General features: G+C 44.3%; 2 protein-coding genes across 2 annotated transcripts; both read right to left on the bottom strand.

The window, feature by feature from the left end:
• Positions 1 to 318: 318 nt before the first annotated feature.
• H6S33_007523 (uncharacterized protein) lies at positions 319 to 5743 on the bottom strand (the record flags this gene model as incomplete). The annotated part of the gene is made up of 9 exons (XM_044838881.1): positions 319 to 737; positions 804 to 1001; positions 2675 to 3032; positions 3433 to 3571; positions 3642 to 4291; positions 4369 to 4630; positions 4727 to 5110; positions 5201 to 5424; positions 5741 to 5743. 9 exons carry the CDS (start codon positions 5741 to 5743, stop codon positions 319 to 321), a joined length of 2637 nt encoding a protein of 878 aa, XP_044689059.1.
• An 11718-nt stretch (positions 5744 to 17461) lies between these two features.
• H6S33_007522 (uncharacterized protein) lies at positions 17462 to 18816 on the bottom strand (the record flags this gene model as incomplete). Its single annotated transcript, XM_044838880.1, has 2 exons — positions 17462 to 18596; positions 18665 to 18816. The coding sequence occupies 2 exons, from the start codon at positions 18814 to 18816 to the stop codon at positions 17462 to 17464; spliced, it is 1287 nt and encodes a 428-aa protein (XP_044689058.1).
• Positions 18817 to 23114: the final 4298 nt, after the last annotated feature.

Genomic DNA, 23114 nt, shown 5'->3' with positions numbered 1-23114 from the left:
TCTCAAATTTCGAATTATTGACGGCAATCCCACGATTGGTCTTATAGTAGGCGTAGATGATAAAACGCGGTATTTGAGGTGCGGCAAAGTACTATTGCGCGGGTTAAAGATGTTAGTATCAAATCTGTGTCTCTGGACAAACAGTGGATATACCTCGTAATAAGTAGGATCACAATTGAAAAGGTCATCTATCAGGAGGTAATCGACACGGGCTTTTGCTTGCTCGTTAGTCATGCCAGCTAGGCCGTAATATAATGCGATTACCACCATTACCTTCTCCATTATGTGTGAATGAGTCCGTTGATGATAAAACCTCACCTATCCGGACACAACGGTCGACAACTCTGCTGGAAAGTCGGTTCCCGCCCTGACAAAATCCCATGAATTTCTGACCATGGACGCCAATTCTAATACCGAGGGCATCGGGTTTTTGAATAGTGTCTCTTTGGTGAGATGCCAACCAGCTTTTTCGATTAGAGTCTTCAGCTCAATGTCGAATTGCCCTAAGCTACGATGTCGGAGAGTTCTGGTTTTGTTGGGATCGGTAGGGTCTACCGGCGCTAGTAGATTTTGTGACAACGACTCTCCAGAATATCCACCGCCGCTGCCACTAGCATAATCTGTACTCCTGATGACTTCGGAAGGGGCTCTTGTCGATGCCGGTCTAGAAAGCTCAGAAAGTTGACGATGGGCTTCGGGGTGGGTCCCTCCCGACGATGTTCTAATAGACTCAGAATCTTGATGACCGGAGTGAGTATGTATCTGACTAGTTAGGGTGTTTCAACGGGTAGGAGACCTATTACCACACCCGGGAGAGGCATAAAAAGTGTCATGCGGCTGGTTCGCGTCAGATTCTCTATTTCGTGTAACCGATGGTGACGTATCCCTCGACGAAGATTGCTGAAATTGAGACTCCTGGGGTGGTAGGCTTGAGAGTGGGGGCTCGTAGGTTGTTGGGCATGGACTCTCCCGTCTATTGTCAAATACATCTTGCCATGAAGCTGTAAATCAATCAGTGAAGCTCTTTGTGATGGGTCCCCGTATTCGGAGACATTGTCTTCAGACTCCGTTTCTCATCCTCGCACCTGTGACGATCTCGTAGGCAATCGTCTAGCTGTGTCATGTGGAAAGGTGCTTGGAATCTCCTGTGAAGCTCATACATGTCTTTGGGTGGTCGGTCATCTGTCCCTGCTAAACGACCTGGTGTTCCGATGGGAGGAAGTTTCTCTGTAGGTGTTTTGCTAGGGACGAGAGGATTTAGACAAACGAAACTGACTCTCTCGTTGAGGCATTGTCAAGGATGTCTTTGTCGGTAGGATGGGCAGTGCAACGTACCAACTTTATAAAAGAATTTTGGGAAGGGGGAGTGGGGAGATGACTTAGAAGGCGACTTCTGCCGTGATGTCATTTATCCGTATACGGACCAATAGCTAGAGGCAAACAACGCTAGGAGATATGTCCCGCGATTTGTTCCGAGCTCTTTAAATCCAAGGGTTAGCCTAAATAAGTCCACCATAATACAGATTCATGCCCTTCCACTAAATCGTGTACGAGTAGTCGAGGGCGGTCAAGTCAAAACCGTCTCAAGTCTGAGTCTGGCATCCCCAGCAAGCCCGCGTTCCCGCAGGGTGGGCAATGGCAGGAGACGAAAAAGGCTTCGATCCCGCACCCTTCCTGTCTGAGCTTTACTGCTTTTTGGCATGAGTATTATACAGCTAATCAAACGGTCCACGCGACTAGAGTCATATAGGCTAAACGAGCAACAGAGATTATTTACTCGCCTTCTGGTCAAATTGCTGAAGTCTGATTCGAAACCTACACTGACCGATAGATATAGGCCAATGACGCGAAGACAAATGACGGACATTCAATCGCCATGCTAGTAGAAAACCTAAAATCCAAGGGTTAGCCTCAATTCTACAATAATACAGATTCACACCATTTCACAAAATCGTGTGCGGGTAGTCGAGGGCGGTCAAGTCAAAACCCTCTCAAGTCCGAGTTGGCGTCCCCAGCAAGTTCGAGTTCCCGGAGAGTGGGTAATGGCAGGAGACGAAAAAGGCTACAATCCCGCACCTTTCCTGTCCGGCCTTTACTGATATTTGTGTTCCGTCGATCCAGTCCATTTACTAGAGTCGTCATAGGCAAAGCGAACAACAGAAATTGTTTACTCGCCTTCAGATTGGATAGAGGAGAAGAGATGAGGTCGGACGTGACTTGGATTGTCAGATGACTAAGCACTTGCTTGGCGTCGGCTACGTCTTTTTGCTCAACATACTCATCACTGTATTGTATTCGGTCGAGTGACGCTCCTAATAACAGAATACTACTAATGATCAGACGAATCCAAAACTAACCCAACTCTAACTAACCCTAACTCACCTCACGTCCTGCGCCAAAAGACCCTAACAGATATCACTAACCCTAAATCACAAGGATCCCCATCAAATAACCCGAAAGAGATAAGGCTAACCCCCAAAAGACCCAATAAAGATAAGACTAACCCCAAAAGATGATCAGGACAACTGTCAAACCACCTAAAACAGATAGACCAAACATATCACAACAACCACTAAAGAGGCTAAAAAATACCGCCATAAAAGATAGGCCGAGGAAAAGACGAGAAGCACAACCGTCAAAAGCTAAAGGTTGCAACTAGGGTCAGAAAACTCACGAGCAGGGGACTGGGGCGTGCAACCTACTATCAACCAGTGATACTCGAAGCGAAGTTTCTTTCTAGTCACAGGATGAGAGCCGGAAGTCCAGCCCTTCACAGGGAGGTCAGGGAGGTTGATGTTAGTGGGAGCAGGGGAGGTTTGGGGGTGTACGAACTGGAGAAGATGCGAATTTGTTTGGAGTTTAGCCACTTCAATTGAACTAGCCGATGCATCGGTAAGGTAATCCACCTCCATATCGATTGACTCGTCCCCGCGCCCGCCGGGAGGAATACCCCCATCAGGGCCACCATCAACGTAACTATCTTCCCCGGCAGGCTCTTCAGCAGACATCTCTTTTTGCGTAGTTCTTTCAGACTCCGGAGTGCTGTCAGCTTTTGTACCAGTAGCCCGGCTTTTGTACTCTGTCTCAAGGGGGTAGGTAGCGAGTATTCCGCAGGGTACGAAGAGTGTAATAGGGGATGGTGTGGGAACTCGCAATAGGGGTCCTGCGGGACTCTAGCGTTGATAAGGTTCAACGGGACAAGGAGAAAGCGAGGCGGTGGTCTTCTTAAAGAGAGAATAGGACGATAATATTGTATAACAATAGACAGCGTAGATACAGAAGACGTTGCGTAAAGAAAGAAGAAGAAGAAGAAGAAAAGAACGAGAAATACAAACAACCCCCCTTAATATACTCAAGGAAATCCTAGCGATGACAAATCCAACATGACTCATACATTAACAACCAACAGAACCCGGTAGAACCCAATAGAACCTTTCTGACTAATCCGACTCTTCGTAACCCCGTATATCCACTAGTCGATCCATGAAACTCTGCTATTAAGTCCCCTTGCTCTTCCTCCAGCTCACTTCCATAGGGCGGGCTCTCAGCAGGCTCATCGAACAGATGGAGTCTAACGTATTGACCGCATTAGCCACATTAGGAGAAACTATACTACTGGTACAGAATTTAGCCCAACTTACGCTCTCGACCTTTTCCCTCCTCGCTGGGCAGCAGTAGTCTGAGCAGGTGTTTTGACCAGGGTCTTCGGGCCGGGTGTCTTTGATGGCGGCATCCTGGCCAGCGTCTTGGGCTCAGGTATTTTTGATGGCGGTGTCTTGGCCAGCATCCTGAGCCCGGGTGTCTTTGTCTTCTTTCTCCTTGATGCCTTCTCCTCCTCTTCTTCCTCGTCCTTTTCTTCTTCTTCTTCCTCGTCGGCGACGTCATCGTCCTCCTCGCGCACTTTGTCATCGTTGTCGCTATCATTGTCATCTTTCTGGGCTGCTTTGATCGAGCTGCCCCCTACGTTACCTTTCGGGCCCACCTTGCTCGAGCTGCCCTCTCTGGCGTTCTCTGCTCTGGGCTTTTTACGGGAACTCGACCCTCCACCTTCACCATCGCCTTCCTTGTCGTAGTCGGCGTCGTCGTCAGCGTCGTCGTCGTTGTCATTGTCGTCGGCATCGTCACTCACCTCCACAATCTCACTTCTCTTCCTCTTCGTCGGTTTCCCCCAACGAGTTCCTGTCTCCTCACCCTTGATGCCCGATGCTCTCCGGTCAATCCGCAACTGATTGTCCATCAGCACCTCCCAGTCACCATAAAAGTAGGGGAATGACAGCCGCAGTGGGGTCGGCTGGCATTTTCATCGCGCTGATTAAAAACCACCAATAGTCTCAGTCGCGGTGTAACTTTACAAGCATTGAGCCATACTCTGACATCTTTGTCCGAATGTAGGAAGATGACCTGTTCCGGTAACGGCTGGTAAACACGATATTGACCCGACGTGGTCTTGAAAAACTCCTCGTCGAGAACAAGAGACCCGACCAAACGGCGTATCGTCGGGTGTGGTAAGTCAGAAGGACCGCTGCGGGTTTCAGGGTCTAGTTGTACCCCCCTGACCATCCTCATAACCGCCGATAGATACGGACCGGGAAGTGAACTAAACGTCTGGTAGGGATGCCCATCAAAGGTTCTTGGAGTCCAATTAGGCATTTTTCAAGGCTTCCGAAGTGGCCTCAACTTCGCTCCTCCGAGTCGCTCAAAGCGGTATTTGGAGGGGAAACAATACGAAATACCGATAGGCCGATCAGTAAGATATGATGCCCTTTCCACCTTTCTAGTCTTCACCGAGAAGGCCTCGTTGGCTTCCTCAGATATCTCTTTGTCATCCGTCTCATCTCCGACGTTAGTCTTGTCCCTCGGCTTCTCCGCTTCATCTTCCAACGAAGCAAATTCATCAATATCAGGATGGACCTCGTCCTCGTCATCGGGCAGAGGTGTCTGGTCCTGCTTGTCCCACTTTGTCGAACTGCGAATTGGCGCCGCCTCGAGCTGCTTGCCCTTGCCTTTTGTGTCGGTCGCCTTGCCCTTGGTCTCCTTCTTCTTCGCTGCTTTCACCTTCGCTGACTTCGCCACACGCTCCTTCTCTTTAAGTGCTTCAGAGAACTTCTCTCTATTCTCATTACACTTATGTTTGGCAAGATTTTAGAGTATACTGCTCAAACAGACTTTAATCAAGGCCCCTTGTAACATGCAATCTTACTCCGGCTGTTGAAGCAGGCATCTGAATTTATTCCACGGCGGATAACTGAGCAGGAATTTCACGGCCTCGTCCCATTGCTCATCTGTTGCCATAGTTCTGCTGGCAATCGCATTCTCGACAAAGTAGTCGTGCACAGCTTTGAATATGTTCCTCCATTGAGCCGGCGTAATGCCGAGCAAGGACTTGACTTCGGCGCCAGTAAATTTGCTCTTTTTCGCATACTCCTGGTGGGCGTCAGAGGGTGAGAGATATAGGACTTGATAGAAATCTTACCCCTGCTATGCACGCTGCTCAGCTAATCGACAAAACCTAGGGGCCCTTCTTATCGGCCCATTCTATTTTTTTCTTCGGAGATGACGTTTCCGCTTGGACTAATGCCGACTTGTTCTTACACGACCGAGTTTCCACCATTGTAGTCAGTTGCGTTAGGAAGGTGGTCAAAAGACGGTTGACCGTTGGTGGATGTCTTCAGGAGGATAGACTCTGGGAAAACAACGGGGTATTTAGACCCTTATTTAGAACAAAGACTGTGCGAATAACCATTGTGAGGGTATGCTAGAATCGGCAACTCATAACGCCTAACCATATACACAAGGCAGGGGATGACAAACAAAGGCTCATCGTTACCAGATTAGGTTAATAAATGAACCAAAACGAGTGCTTTGAAGGAGGTTTGCAACTGTTGATGGTGAGGTTATACGATGTTGTGATGAGTGATATCAGGTCACATGTGCTTGGCAAAGCTTGGCTGACAGCTGATGACCCCGGGGAAATGATCGTTGGTCTATGCTACAGTCGTCATTTTGCTCAGTCAGAATTCCAGCAATATAAACCCACTCCACACAAGTGCCAGTGAACGCGAGAATGAGGCATACGATGAAGCAAAAGACACGGACGACAAGCCAAAAGACCATCACGACTGATCAAGAAAGCAGATCTCATCCACACCTTGCCCCCTGTGCCCAAGGTATTACCATCGCACGGAATATTTTGGAAGATATATTTATCGGCATCATGGCGGTGACGATGCGCTTGAGGATGAACGTTTAGAAGACGAAACTACGGAGCCAGACGCCAGGCCTGGTACATTTACTCTGCCAGACGCCGGGCCTGGTATGCTTACTCTGACAATTGATGGCTCGGACGATTCTACAGACTCAGAAGCCGACTCTGAAGCGGAATCTGACTTTGACCCTGACTCCGACGACGATGGCCCTGCGGCGATCGCCCCCCCGATCTTAGAGTAAGCTGACAATAATCAAAGGGCCACAGCATACCTACCCAGCAGTGGACAAAGACTAGGGCGGGTCCAGGGCTATCAGGACTATATGGAAGAGAATTGGAAGCCCTGAGCACCGTTCAAACACTCGGCGGAATGGAGATTGGCTCGTTTCTTTATCGAGCACAAGCTGACCTCTACATCAATTGATGCCTACTTCAATGAGGGGTTGCACAAGACGACAAAGAATGAACGTTCCTTTCAGTCCGCTTATACTTTCCAAAACCAGCTAGATAAAACGATGAGCTCCCCACCTAACTTTCAATACGGGACCGTCGGGGACGGCTTTGGAAGAACGACCGGCTTATATTAGAGGAATCTGGTTTAATGCGCGAGGTATCTCTTGAGTCAACGTTGCTACAAGTTGAGCATGGTTTATCAGCCGGAGAGGGTTTACGACGCGGACGGATATCAACTCTATTCCGAGATGCATACCGCGGAAGGGTGGTGGAATATGCAGAAAAGACTTCCTACCGGGGCCACAATTGTCCCGATTATCTACAGCTCTGACGTCACGCATCTGACAAACCTCTCCGGAAATAAGAAGACCTGTCCGATATATATAACGATAGGGAATATACCAGGAAAAGTACGATCCAAGCCGTTGACTAAAGCGCATTTGCTACTCGCACTATTGCCAATACCTCCTAAGATAATTGGCCACGCGATGTCAAAGGGGAGACCCCGGTCCTGGGCGGTGGAGATGCTGAGGAGAGTCATGTCAGTTATACTGGAGCCTCTGCTGCACTTTGATCAAAGGCTTGGTGTCTTAATGGGCTGCTCATATGGGTACGAGAGACGTTGTTGGCCGATTCTGACGGCATGACTTTCGGACCACATGGAGAGCTGCAATATTCTGAATACCAAATTCAACTTGTGCCCTAAGTGTGAGATACCCATGAATAGACTGAGCGAATACGAAGCTGAACTGCTCAAGACCTACCCTCATGATCAAGATGAATACAAGAGAACGTAGCGTCAGTACAGGGCCATGAAGGTACTGGAGAATCCAACGAGAGATGAAAGGCGGGAGCTGAAGACGCTGACCAATTGGTTCTATTCTCGTGGTTTACGACCTCTGTACAACTCTTTCTGGAATCTCCCCTTCATCCAAGCCTATGACCTCCATAAGCCAGATATGCTGCACGTGATATACTTGGGAATCCTGAAACATTTTATGGAGAGGCTGGAAGACTTCCTGAAGGAACATGGTCGTTTGGATGAATTCAACGTCATATGGACGCGCATGCCACCTTACCCTGTATTTACCCACCGACGATGCCTTATCAAGCGGTCAGTCAATGGTAAGGGAAGGAGATGCGTAATTTTCAGAAAATAATCTTACCAGCCCTGGCGTCTGCCCTCAGGAATCCGTCATCTGCCCAGGCAGAGCCATTCAAGAAAACCTTTCAATGCATCCGGACATTGGTCGACTGGGCACTAGTCACCCAGCATCGTTCTCATAATGAGCTAATGATAGACATGTTGCATAGTTACCTAAAGGTTTTCTATAGGACGAAGGATATCTTCAGGAAATATCGCACGACTAGAGCGACTGACAGACTTGTGGCGGAACGACGGAGGGAATTGCGCAGGGAATACGACATCGAGTTAGCAGGCCTAAATGACTCTTTAGGCCAAACATGAAGGGTTATCGCAGACTAAAGGCTAAATTTCCAGGCAGAAACCGACGAGATCTTGCGAGCAGAATTCCACTTCAACTTCCCCAAGATACACCTCATGTGCCATTTCGCAGAGCACATTCGTCAATACGGCAATATTACAGACTATTCGATAGAGTCTTGTGAGTCAGACCAAAGGGATCAGATCAAAGTACCGTATCGTCGGAGCAATCGCGTCGATCCTGCAATCCAGAGACTTCGAACATTTAACTGTTATCATACGTTTTCCATTTGCGAATTAAATCTTCTACAAATTGCCCGGGATGGTTTTTCGACCACTGAGCTTATCAGCAATCTCGACGTCTTAAAGCCAAATCTGAGGAGGAGGATGCAAGCTACAAGACTGGATCTTAGAGACCCTGAGGATGGCCCGGCGTTTCAAGCGCAGGATATTGCGCCATTGGTCTATTTACCAAACGACACCAGGGTGGAGAAGAGGTGTGTCAAATGCCCAGTCAAATTAACAAATGTCGGTAATGTAGATATCGCAGGTGCTGCAAAGAGACTGGTGTATTAAATCCGGCGGTATTTCAGGAAGGAACTATGTCTTGGATACGAAGATATGTCCGAAGACATCGATAGCTGGCGGGTAAACACATTCAAACAGCTCAACGTACCCGTTCTTTTGCACGGCGAGGGCGATGAGAGGACAATTCACACACTTCGTACGATGGGAACTTCGGGTTACAGATAGGGAAACGCGTGCAACGACTGTGTCTGGTTTAGTCAAAAGCCGGCTGACCTGGAAGCTTTGCAGAGTTTATTCCCAGCAAGGCTGCATGCGGTCTTTAAGCTCAAGGACCCAAGATGAAGGAAGGCCAGACCTCTGGCTGCGATACAACTATTGAAGCCGGATTTCAATGGAAACCCCAACGTCGACCACAGGCTAATAACGGTATCACGCTGCTCAAGCTCTCCTGACGATATATGGGTAGTAAACATAAAAAGCATTTTGAGCGCCGCTCATTTGGTGCCTGAGACAATGTCATCTATGAACAATAGATGGTTTATCAATAGTATGATCGATCTATTGACATACAGATCAATTTACTGAAGTAAGATGGGACGTTGGACTGAGTTTTTTATAATGATACTGACAACATGAACACCAGACAAGAGACTTTAAACAGGTGGACTTCTGACGATAAGTTTTGAGCAGAGGAGATTATGACGAACGGGGAAGACAAAAGGGAATTAGACGGGAGTCCTTAGACATGTTAAACAGTGGATATTCGACGCACTAGATTGTATTGTACATATTAGTTGGAAGGTATTAGACGGGCCCGGGGGTCATTAGAGTTTGTATTTTAGACTAACTGATTATTGGACTTGGATTTTGGATAGAATTATATCCGAGTCAAATGACGAGGATTTCCCAATTGAGCCATCTTCGTCTTTTGACGGGTAGTGAAGATGGGGACATTTGGCATAAGATGAGCGTAGGATAGATTGATTCAAAAGACGAGCTAATGAGGTCGCACGACCGGTTTCATAATTGGAGCTCTAAATAGACAATGTTTTGTGGTCGAATAATGAGCGGCCAAAAATAGGGGGATACACAACGAGATCCCAGAGCCAAAAGACGAGGTTTTGGGGGCAAAAGACGAATTTAGGCATCTGGGTGCCGGAATTCGTCTTGGGGAAACCCATTTTTTGCTGATGGAAAATGGATTATATTTGTAGCTCACTTTATTTCGATGAATATTTCCCCAAGCCATCTGCTATATTAAATGTTTTTCTTTTTTTTTAGGGGGGATGAACTCGAGTCGATTACTAGATGGAAATTGTATGCAACATATTCCAATTGCACTTAAAACCAATATGCAATCCATATCCCCTTACCTGGATGGTATTAGATTGACATTAAATCAACCGTCCTCTATAACTGGCTGCAAGCACAATCGTACCATGATGCATTTACTACATCACGTAGAATTTTCAAATCTCTATTACATATTTGGATATCATCCGGCTGCTTGATTTTGACATTGTAGGAACACCTTCTCAAGATATTAAGTTGTACAACATAAAAGTATGGGCCCTAAGTGCGTATAGAGTATGTACCTACATATATACAGCTACCGTAGGTACTCGATAAATTCACTATCACCGTGATTGGAGGTGTCGCCAAATGGGGCCGTGAGACAACTTGGATGATATCAGGCAGGGATTAGGCCCGTTGCTCACTCACTTGCAATCATGTTCCCATTCATCACTTTTATATGTAGATCATGTTCGCGTTCACCTGCTCCCAAATCACTAATTATCACTTGCTCGCGCAGTGGTCCCTTTGCGTATCATCATATATCACTTGGTACCTTTATGCGGATTTCTTCTTTGGAGTATTTGGGTCCGTTTCCCTTTGGAATCCGCTGGAAGAGGTAATTGTTTCTTGATTCTCCTTGTAACTATTGAATTGAGGATCTTGTTTATAGACTTACCGTTGCGCCTACAGATTTGGGGTTTTATAATGTAAGTCCTACCCTGTAAGAAGGGGTAAACTCTGTCATCCAATATGTCTTCAGGTGCATCTCTTCAGCGGCTGTCAAGCAGTACTACAGGGCCTTCTGGTATTGCTAAACGCTGCGGACCTCAACCAAAAGCTATTAAGGACCGGGTTCTAAACCCAGATATCAGACCAATTATACGGCCAGAAAGATCTTGGAGTCAGCAACAGAAAATCCGGATCCTAGTATTTCTGCATCACCATCGGATCCCTACTGCACCAACCGTCAGAAATCAAAGTACGTTGAGACCACCTACTCAGCAAGAAGCGAGCATTATCTTTGGTGTACCATAGAGAACTATTAGTGAATGGGTAAAAAGGGAAAATGATATAGAAAAATTCGGGTTTAATAGTACTGTTAGGAGTGTAAGGGTAGCAGTGATTTGCAAGTGGCCTGAGCTAGAAATCAAGCTATATCGGTTATTTTTTGGGAGACGAGAAAGGAGACAATCTGTTAGAAGAGGTTGGTTCAGGTTACACGTCAATGCCATATACCGAGAACTCTTCCCAGCTCTATCAACAAATGGTACTTCGGTTTTCAGATTTTCCAATGGGTGGTTTGAGGGATTCCTTGGTGGATTCTGTATTTCGCTCTGCTGCATTACCAAAAAGGCACAAAAGGTCCCGGGAGACTACAACAAATTAGTAATTGATTGGTTGTGGTTCAACCGTAGAAATTCACAGCTTCCCTCTAGCAATTAGATGGAGGTTGTTTTGAATCGATCAACGAACAGATATCTTTTAAGCAATATATGCAATTTAGACGAAACACCATTACCCTTTGAATACCTCAGCAGCAGGATGTATGATATGATAGGGAATAAAACAGTATGGGTAAAGGAAACTACAAGTTGATAGGACAAGCGGCAAGCAAGCCTAGTACTTTGTGTTTTTGCTGGTGGGGTAAATCGTGTCCCGCCTATGATTATTTGCCATGGGAAAGGCAATGTTCTAATCAGAGTCTCCTGAATATCACTCGGGAATTATAGTAGAATTCAATAATACAGCTTATGTGAACAATGCTTTATTTCTAATATATATTGAGCTGTATTTATTACCCGCCCTTGATGGTCGATCTACATTACTTGCTCTTGATAAATGTACATCACACTGTACTCCTGCAGTCATGAACTTTTTCCGTCAGAATCATATTCTTCCTTCTCTTATTCCTGCAGGCTGTACAAGTCTTATACAGCCGATTGATATTTCTATTAATAAACCTATTAAAGAACGCATACGGGAGCTTACAGATGAAGCTATAATTGAGGTTGAGGAACGGGAAGAGTCAGGTTTTGAGAAGTGGACTGTTAGTCAGCGACGGATTCTTATAACATGGACAGTTGGAGACGCATAGTATCAATTTTCAGTTGAGAGCACACATATTATTATAACTTCTTTTAGAAATGTAGGGTTATCGTTACCTGTGGACAGCAGCGAGGATTGGGCTTTAAGGATAAAAGATTTTGAAGAAATTGAAATTGGGGATTGAAGGCGAGAACCTGAAGTACCAGATCAAGGGGGTCAATTTACAGATATTACAGAGGAAAATCATTATAGCGAAGAGATAGAATTTGTAGCACACGGAGAGGAATGAATACAATGTCGTCAAACACAATGTCTCAGTGCCCAGTGATCGCCATGTTTCATTCCCTCATGAGAGTCAGCCACGGACCGGCTTGCATTACAGTGATAGCGAATTTATTAAGTACTGACGGTACTCTGAAAAAGTGTTCGTGATTCCGATTTCGGAGTGAGACATTTCTTCATATGTAACCGTGGCGGACCATCAAAACCCTCCAATAAAAGACTTTCCTAGTAACCAAAGGCGCCCGAAATCAATGTTGAAGGTGATTAATAGACGCCTTCCCGTAAGTTATTAAACGTGTTCTATTGCAATAGAGGATGGTTTTCGAAAAGACAAGGTTCCCGTAAGCATACGGTGATTGATATATTTCCTAAAAATCTAATCGATTATAATCGGTACCTAATACAAATTGGGTATCGTTAAGCCATCTTTTGGGACTATTTTTCGCGCTAGCAAGGTGTTCTCTCCATTGCAACGGATAGAAAATGGATAGAGTATATCTATCGAATAGACCCCCCCCTCCCTAGGGGGGTCTATAAGAAACACATAGACCCCCCGTTCTATTCGATAGAACAGCAAAATTTGATCTATCCGGCAATAGAACGCCCGCTATTGCTTACGGGAAGGCGTCCAATGACCTACTTTCTTTTATATACAGTCACGAACTATATTATATATTTTTCGTTGTTTTGAATCTCAACATTAATAACACTGCGCAGTGACATTAAAACTAAATCACGAACACTTTTGCAGAGTGGCTGTAGGTATGTACTTGGGGATAGGTGAGAAGACCCTTCGCGCAGCTAGCGCAGTATCCGCAGCAAGTAGAGTACTTTTAGAATGTATGTACCATCCAATAGCAAGCACCAAGCTTTGTTCCCGACATGCATGCACCTCCCTCTTTCTCCACCCCCACACAACACATTGTCTTGCAGAGTCAGGGTATGGTGCTGAGCCTCTAGGAATGTTTTCCGTAGCCCTAGAAGACCCGCAGGTGTACCGTAAAATCTCAGGAATTACGAATCGAGCTAGACTAGCAATATTGGGCTTCAGGTTGGTCGAGTCCTTGTTGAGCCTCAATTCAACAGACCCAAGACGTAACTTTTGGTCGTCTTGACCAATGGGTAAGTGGTATTCAAGCCCAGTCTGATTGAGATTCTGCGGTAACTAGGTACGCTGGGCTGAGACTGAAAAAGGAGGCTTGCATGCACATAAGTACATACTCGTAACTTCCTGACGTTTTTGAACGCGACTGATATTGCATACCATACAAAAATACGCCAAGATCCTGATTTTGGGTGTATGCAATAGTGGCCCAGTCCAAAAACGCCAGGAGACTACGAGTACTCGGGGCAGGCAATAAGAACCTGAAAATGCAAGCTGCAAGCAGGGCTCAATTTGGTGTAGCTTTTCGCCAGCCGCGAATCAGAAGTCGTTACCATCAAAAGTCATTTTCAGGTTCTTCTTACCTGCCCCGAGTACTCTACTCGGAGAGCAGGACTTTAGATCTCACTTGATATTTGTTGGCCGTCCGTCAATAGAGGCTTTCAGTTGATCCCTGTTTTCCATTTTCAAAGCGAAAAGGAAACTCCTGCAGCCAAGAGTCTGTCCGAAGTGCATTGAACTATCGACAAACAGAGCATCCTGCAGGTGTAGACTGAGAAATACTCGAGGACGGAATATTTAGCATTAAGTATTCATCAGAAAGTGACATGTCAGCTGCAGAAGCAGACGCAACTTTAGCTGCATGAGTTTTCCTTTCACTTTGAAAAAAAAAATCAACTGAAAGCCTCTAATGTTGCGATATATGTAAGTATGTGGAGTATGCCCAAGTGAGAGAGCGGCATACATATAAATAATAGCTATTTGAACAACGAGTCATGCGGGAACTCACATCCGTTCGCTTAAGGGATCTAGAGCTCCATTCACTCGCCGATCTGACAAGCTGGCGCGTCGGCCGGCCCATCGAAAAATTATTACATGAATACACGAGGCTTCGATGGATCTATGGATTGAAAACGTATCGCCTGGTCGGCCGAGACCTGCTCAAAATCTGGTGCTCTGCAGCCTTGGCAACTTTGCCCCCAAAATTACTGCTTGTAGGTATTTCTTGTTTTAACCTCAGTTCGATCAATACCTTATATGGAAAGCCAAGCACCAGATTTGTATATGCAGAGCACCAGATTTTGAGCAGGTCTCGGCCGACCAGGCGATAATGATGATCTGTTTAAGGTCAGAAACGAAATTCTGACCGTAGGGTTGTCGGTGCGATTTGCAAACTAGACAAGAAAGCTGACGCTGTAACATGCGCAAGGCGTAAGCTGGGGTGACACCCAGGATATACCTTGACCAACCAAACGTTTAAACGCTATATATTCTTTATCGTGTGCTAGGCTAGGTATAGCTTTATTATGAGAAAGAGGAATCGCACGATATTTAATTGTCTAGTGCTTGACGCATGCAGACCCTGTTCAGATAGTATCTTTAGCTTGGATTATAGAATTATGGCTTGGCGATTTTGACTCCTACTCGTGTGGCTGATATCATTGAAAGCCGCCGAAATTACTGTGTGGTAACCAGTAAGCGCTCACGTGCACGTGCACCCTGTCAATTCTGTCATTACTCCTTAAGCGTGGCATATATTTGGGTACTTACATATTTGTACGTATGCATGGTCTTATAGCCCCTTTACATAGATTACCAATTGCAAGGTATTCATTTTATCCTCTACTACGTTCGAGAACTGGTATATGTACAATATGTGCATACGTACATGCACGCACATGTAGTTGTAGGATCGACCCATAACTGCGAGTGATACTTTATGATTTACCTATAGTTCTTTGATTAGCGGCTGCGGTTACTGGCGGTTACTGGTAGAGTACCTACATATATATATCACATATGGGTACTATACACTTCTCGGATATTCATTTGGTTGTAGTCGACCACCAGGCTCCAAGAAAAGGCATGCAGAAAGGCTGAAAATAATTAAAAAGCGATGCATCTCTGGATCTTATGGGCCAGAGTATTCGGGATCCGGAACCACTCCAGCTCTGCCTAATCATGCAGGAGTATATGTATGTGAAGTATGTAGTGTAGAGTACTCTACTCTACTGAGCCGCATGAATGAAACATGGTATATTAGGAAAACGGGAAAGCTTCGCACTCAACCCACAGAATTGACCAAGTTGGCAGCTCCAACCCTAATATACAGGTAACGATATTTTCCTCACATGCAAAGGTCTGCATGTGTAAATACATGCAGCCATTTCTAGAAGCTCACTAGGAGGGAGTTCACGTGATGGGAAATTTCGAAAGTACACTACATAATTGCCGAATTCTTTTGTTTATCCAGTAGTTTTATGATCATGATTATCCACGAATATGAAGGTGACACTCGACGACCTTTGCCTCACTTCACCAAGTCTTAGGGCCGTTGCTTCGAATTCGTCTGTCGAGATTTCCTATACTTACTTTACATATTCATATTTCCCCGGCAAAGTCCGATATGCATTATGTACATTATGCAGCACATGGGAAATCCGAAAGGGCACCGATTTATGTGTGGCCCCCTGGTAGATACTAATCTGTGATGTAAACGTCGGCGGGAGTCGACCGGCATACAGGTTATCCAGGGAAAATGCATATACGAATCCAGAGCTGTGAGCCGACACATGGGTTGTGCTTTTAGAGCCTTTAACTGCGAAAGATATTTCGTTTCGCACGTGTTAGCTGATATATGCAACTATAACGTCTTAATGCTTATTACATGTATACATAGTGATATAGGCGTTTCATTTAATTTCAATGATACTTGTATGGGTATGTGCGTAGAATATCCACATTTATGCCTATATATTCATAGTCGGTGTGGTTTGTGCTTCGTGGGGGTCGGTGTTTGAAGAGAAGCGTGCTTTTGATTTTCTGTCTCAAAACTTATCCCCGCTCAATATATTTGCCATCGACTTGAGTGTTGAATTCCCACAAGCGTAAACCTAGTCTATTCCAAAGTCGCTCTTATTATAAGCACTGATACAAAGAATTCGATCCGCTGTGTACGACAATACAATAAAACTATTCCTCCACATCCACAATATTAATATTATTAATATGGTCGTTTGTATTTATATATAAATATGATAATGCATATTTATACAATTTCCCAGTTGGAATATATATATATATATATGTGTGTCAGTTAAACATACGCATTAAACCAACGATGGCGAAACAAAGTTCTGACCTTGTTTTGCAAGTAGGACGAATCAAATGTCTTGATATACAGCTAGGTAGATGAAAGCAATCGATAACAACTTTCGAGTGAGGAGGTCAGCTAGAGAATTATATCCACAGTTTTGATACCCATCCTGACGCTTTTAAAGAGGTCCATCAATACCAGCCGTGCAATCATTACTCACGGGATCTAGATATCTTTGAACTTTCAGTACGTCGTAACGTCTCTAGTACTGGTTTCGACTCATTTAAAGCACAATTAAACAGTGGTAATACTGTTATTAATACCTTCATTTTGGTAATCCTATATTATCATTCCCACTAATTAGAGTAATGGGGGTTGAGTATCACTCAGCGGAGATAGTAGAGGATCATGTTACGTTTTGTAGTTGACGTTAACTCGAGAACATACATACGCGTACGTCATAAGCTATAAGTTTACAATTGTTAAAGAGAATTGTTAGCATAATTATATAATCAATATGGAGTCTAAGATAGATTATACACAAAGACATGTTAGTAGACGCACATGCTATACACCGACTGGCACGTACTTAAAAATAACTAAACACCGCTAAGTTGCGCAATCAGAAATAAATATAATGGCATAAAATCAAAATGGTGAAATTACACTGCATGGCACAAAAACCTCCACAATTAACCCGCTTAAAAGACAGCATGAGAAATAAGAAACTCTCCAAAATACAAAGAAATAAACCACCCAACAAAAATCACAATAACCCTAGCCCCACCTTCCGGATCCTAACCTCGAGCTCTCCGTCCTTATAATCACATAGCCAAATACCATTCCCCAATATTTCCACTGTCGTCATCAACGACACCTCGAAATCCTTCGTTCACTGACATATATCGCGGGGGGGCATGGTTTTTCAGAGTAGGAATTCGAAACTCTTGCCAGAGCTATAACTTTAGTTATGTACTTATTCCCGATCGGTTGGGCTCACGTACGATTTTAGATCGATGAGAAATAGCGCCCTAAAAAACCGCCCCGGCGTCTTGATATTCCATAGGTTTTAGGCTCGGTGGTATCGCTTTCTCGCTCCCTTGGTAGGTTTGGTAACACCTCTTGGTCCCTGGCCGATCCATCATCTTGTAATGTGGTCGGGACAGGGTTCGAATCTGCGACGTCCAAGAAGATGTCGGTAATGTCCTTAATTTCGTCCATTGTAATATTACGCTTGGCTTTGATAGCGCATGCCACATAGAAGCAGGTGTTGCAAATTCCTTTGGTTGTAATTTTGGGTTCGCTTGAGTATTTGTACCCTGGACTGAGTTTGATGCGGTTCAGCTTCTTCTTGTCCTGCCCCAAAGCAATAGAGTAATAGCGACCACCGGAACCAAGAAGTTGCAACATGAATTGAAATCCCCATGTCTCTGCACAGGACCCTATAAGATTGTTACACTTGTTGTAACCAAGATCCGATGGCCATTTATTGCAGAATTCATCTACCGTTCTTCCAGTTATCGGCTTTGGTGACTTTGGTGAACATGCACAATAATTCTTGACCTGGGCTCGGAGGTCGTCAAGAGTTTGTGGTAGTAGACCTTTCAGCAGCACTTGACTTGCAAGCGGATTATCTTCTGCATCAAAGAGGTTTCGGGGAAGCGCTTGATCCCTTCTCGCATCTAATAACATCTTGGTCACACGAGTACGCTCGTCGCCAAATGCTAAATCTAGTGCTTTTCCAGTGCTGAGTAGAAAGATCATTTTTTTTTGGCTGGTGTCTGGGGTCGAGTCGCTTTGGATTTCTGTATAAGAGACGCAGAAAACCGGAGGAAAGTGTTTATTGGGTGTGAGACAATCACCCATTAACATTGACCATCTCGCGAGCAGGGTAAGGATGGAAAAGGCGTATCCTTTAGCGGGCCCAACAGTGGGGTCGTAAGGCGGGAGTTCACAGTTCAAAATTACGGCAAGGGCGTCCCAGGAAGAATACATCTTAACAGTCATCCCATGGCCATACAATATGGTGAACTCAATCGGGTCTAACATGGGTGTTCCATCGGGCTCGTGCTTGAGTCGTAGTGATTTTCCTGCAGGTTGATCTGGTTTTCCACTAGCCCCGGAATCGGGTTTGAGGACCTGGCTGCTTAATGTTAAGATCAAATAGCTCTTTTCATGTTTAGCTATTAGGAGAATATGATTAATACTTACAAGTGATTTTCGAAGAATTCATCCCAGAAAATTCTATACTTTTCATCCCTTGTGACATTGAATAACCAGCTTTTTATATCACTGATTTCCCAATTCGCTGCCAAGTGGATTTCGAGCGGCATATGGCCAAAGTTCACCGCCAGCTCAGACATGTTACTCCTTCTGATAATTATAGGTGATATCAAACGATTTCATTGGCTACAACAGAGAATATATTCAAAAAAAAGAAAGAATCGATGTTGTTATAGCTGGTACCAATTTTTGCGCGCAATTGAGATATATCCAGCTGGATATATTTCAAAACTATATTTGAGATACTAGCAGAGACTTTATATTTACTCTACGTACCCTTTTTATAAGGTTGTTGAGCGATTATACATTTCATTATCAATTATGATTGGCAGCCATGTACATTGATAGAAACCCCTGATACTACGATGAATAGCAATTCCCATGGCCAGCAATCATTGCACATACGTGTACTTTGACGAATGTTTGCTACGCACGTTAGTTACAGTTATGCAGGTCTGAGGACCTTAATCGAGGGAGGCTTCGATCTCGATTCGAAGAAGGTTCTCTGAAACCTTCTAATACACCAATTGCTTCCTCCCATGCATTGAATCGCGTAAATTGGCTTCATTTCCTATATATTCGGAGTTTTTTTTATAATTTACCAACATTACAATTAAACCCAGGCTACTGGTACGGTGGTGCCCGATGAAGTTGAAACGCGATACGGATTATTTGCATATGTAAATCTTTTGCAATAGATGCGAGCTGTATACTACATGTATCTGTACTGTTATCGGTTCTCACGCTATCATAGCCGGACAGTCTCCTAAAGTAGAAATTTGATACCCCCAATCGGACAGTACCTCATTAATAACAAATGACTACTCGTTCAAAGACTGAAAACGAGTAGACAAATGGCTAGTTAACTTAATAATGCTTCGATCGGCACGTGAGTACATGTGGTATTGGGGGTTTAATCGTAATTACGTAGCTAAGACGGAGACCAAACAGCTGTACAGCTATCTCTATTATTTAGATTCAAAATCGTTACATGAGCGCGCGGAGAGTTTGAGGAAATAAGCCGATTGGTTCTGTGGTAAACCGTATGTGGCTTTGTTTTTTCAGCTTGCATTACTTTTCCCATGGCCAGCTCGATTAAAATCTTGTATAAATTGCTATCATATATATCTGTTTAATCCATCATCATACGTACTTGCGGCGAGAATAGAGTCTTAGCTGCGCGAGTTGGACAGAAAGTCGAGCAGGTTGGACAGAAAGTCTAGCTGTTTTAGGAAGAGACTTGCAGCCGTTCAACCAATAAGATGTGCAGGACCTTTTGTCGAAGTTCTCGACTTTCTGTCAACTCTTGCAGCTAAAAGACTCTAATAAGTTTCCGCCAGATTTGTGCATGAAAATGCGGTTGCAACAAAAGTGGTGGCGGAAACTTGCTCTCGCAGCAAGTATATATGCACATATTGTCCTGCATATGTACATAGCACTAGCTCGTCACCTATATTACCAACCTCTTCAACTAGATCGGTCTGTTGTTAATGTGGGGGAAATCTTCGATTTGAAGATCTTATCCCATGGTCCGTCAATGCTGACCCCCCTATAATAGAGGAATTAAATTTGTATGGGAGATTTATTATTTAATGAGAGATAACAAGATCTATTAGTAAAGCCACACAAGACTTGCTTTTTTCCTGGAGGGTCAGCATTGCACTGACGGACAATGGGATAATTAAGAGCCTCAAAAAGTACGTACAGGGCTACTCTATATAGGTCCAGTAGAGTGCGGTTGCAATGTACTGTGATGGTATCAACGTTGTATTCTTGGAATTGTCGCACAACATCTTAGCCTTCATCCCATATATGATTTGAGTCTTATGATGGTTCTATGACATGGCCCTGCTTGAAGTTATTAGCGCTACGGATACTGCGATCTCAGAGATTCTTGATCTGCCGATAAAAATTTGATTAAGCAATGGATTAGGCGTACGTACGTAAATCACCACACATCACTCATGATTAGGCTTCCTTAGTTGAGGCTCTAAGCATGTGGGCTCTAGGATTTGCCTTTGACACTGGCAAGACAAGGCTGAACTAAACGTAGTAGTGTGGTGGTTCCATACATGCATTGTGTGTTTGCTGTTCATATGTATGATCAGAGCGCGCCGTGTGCGTTGTTGTCAAGATATTGTCGATGTGGTCGCACGTCGCGTAAAACAACGCCAAGCCCATCAGCCATTTCAGCAACTTATATATATATATAACGAGTGATAACCCGTGAAGAAAATTCATGCGATCGATGATCTCAGCGTCATGTCCATGGATCCAGCTTAGTTTAGGCTATCCGTTCATTTAGAACTACGCTGCATGCGCATTATTCCCAACCCGTATTTATCAGGTCTGTCAAGCCGCTGCATGGCTTTCGAACCCTCCTCTCTCGCACTTTACATACGTGAGGTTAGTTACGGCCGTTTGTCTTTGGGTTACAAGTAGTCTACTTTATTATAAGATTATCATCATGAAGAGCTTGGGTTAAGCTATCATTAGCCCTAGGCCTGTATATGAGTATATACATATATATCTATACACTTAACTTAGAATGGATATGATTATGAGAGAATGATATACTTAGTAAAAAGCTCAGATTAACTGGAAGCGAATAGACTCTATAATTTGATATGGAGATGTACTGCTCTCGTTGAGGTGTATGTTATGCCTAGGGCTACCTCGAGGCGAGTCAAAAGATGCGTATGCACCTCGGCCTCGTGGGCTACGCTGAGATATAATATAATGGCACGAGTTATTACAACGATTCACGCTATATGAGTCTTCTGTTGAAACATGTCAACTCCTACATTCACACTTGATCAGAGCCAGCTCAAGGTTAATAAAGATAGATTTATCTCTAGCCAAACGCGGAGCGAGAGCTGACTAGCGATCATGGGAAATCACTCGACCCGTAGTTTCGATAAATGCTTCCGGTATTAAAAATTGGACGGTATTAGCATAATTGAGAATGATTAAGGATATATTCGGATCGTTGACACGCTGGTGTATTTGTAAATGCTCCCAAAAACCTTAATTTCCAATATAATAAAAAGCGACCAACAATATTCCTTTGACTTAGCAGGCTCAGAAGATCTTAAGAACGAGAATAAATCCACTCTGATTATGACCAAATGAGGCCACCAGCTAGCTCGAGGTTACTATATAATTACAGTTCCTATACTTCATGAAGCACGCCATGCAAATGAAATCGAAATTAAATGGTAACCTCATAGTACTGCAGCTGTGTCAATACTTGATATGTCAATATCATGATCAAGAACTTCTGTAGGCCGGTAAATTATAAAGCTACTGCACAGATATTTTATTGTACATACGATAAAAAATCAGGTTTTAATACAATCTAGCTGTACCAAACCATATATATTAAAGCCTCACTAGCTAAGGACAAGGGAAGACGTTCGGTAGTTAGCATCATCAGATATCACTCGAATAAGGTTTAACAGGCTCATGGGGAACAATTTGTTAGGTGTACCTGATTTGAGGACAGCCTAAATTTCTGCAGCTACATGTTATTTTAAGTAGAGATTATCTCAACTGTTTGATGGTGCCAGATCGGCCGGACGGTATTCGTTTAAATTAAAAATTCTAATTGAAAGCTCGCAATACGGCCGATCTGTTCCGGGCAACTGGCAAATACCTTGAATTCGTGAATGGACTGCTTGCTCCATACATCTGTGACAGGACCGGTCGATTGACGAATGGACTGCTTAAATTGTAGTAAAATATGGTTTTCAGAACTATTCTCCAATAGTTTGGACGCGGCCACTTGAGTTTTCAGGGCCCTAATGGAGATCGATCATAGGAAGGATGCTGATCGAATCCTTAAGGACATCGCTGGCTGTTTCTAGGCGTTACAGAGATACCAATTGCTGATTAGAGCTTGCTTTTTGCCCTCCTTGAGGTCTTTGAGGTCGCTGGAGGTTGTAGAGATCCCCTGAGGCTACGGGGTTTATTGGACATTGATCTAAATCAATTATTAGTTGTTTGCGATCAATATTTATTCTACTAAGACTACGTTTTCCCCAGTCTATTCGCGAATGGGCTGGTCCAGCCACAGATGTATGAGGCTAGTAGTCCATTCGCGAATACCTCAAGTCCACTCGCGAATTTGTCAAGTCCATTCGCGGATTCGAGGTATTCGCGATCGCCGGCCGGTGGCCCGGAACAGATCGACTATAATAGTGGAACTACTAATTTTAAACGATGTAATTCAAGTGATGAGGGTGCTGATTTTCTAACATACAAGAATATGAAGTTGGAATTTATATGGGTGTCGATCTAGCAAAACCGTCCGCACAGCCAAATCCTTATTCCGAAGAACCACTTATTCCGGCCTGCCCTTAGCGGGGGAAACACAGTT

This window comes from Morchella sextelata, assembly GCF_020137385.1.
Source record: "Morchella sextelata strain SCLS chromosome Unknown scls_23, whole genome shotgun sequence".
In the NCBI taxonomy this organism is placed as follows: domain Eukaryota; kingdom Fungi; phylum Ascomycota; class Pezizomycetes; order Pezizales; family Morchellaceae; genus Morchella; species Morchella sextelata.
This window is presented reverse-complemented; position numbering and strand designations above follow the sequence as displayed.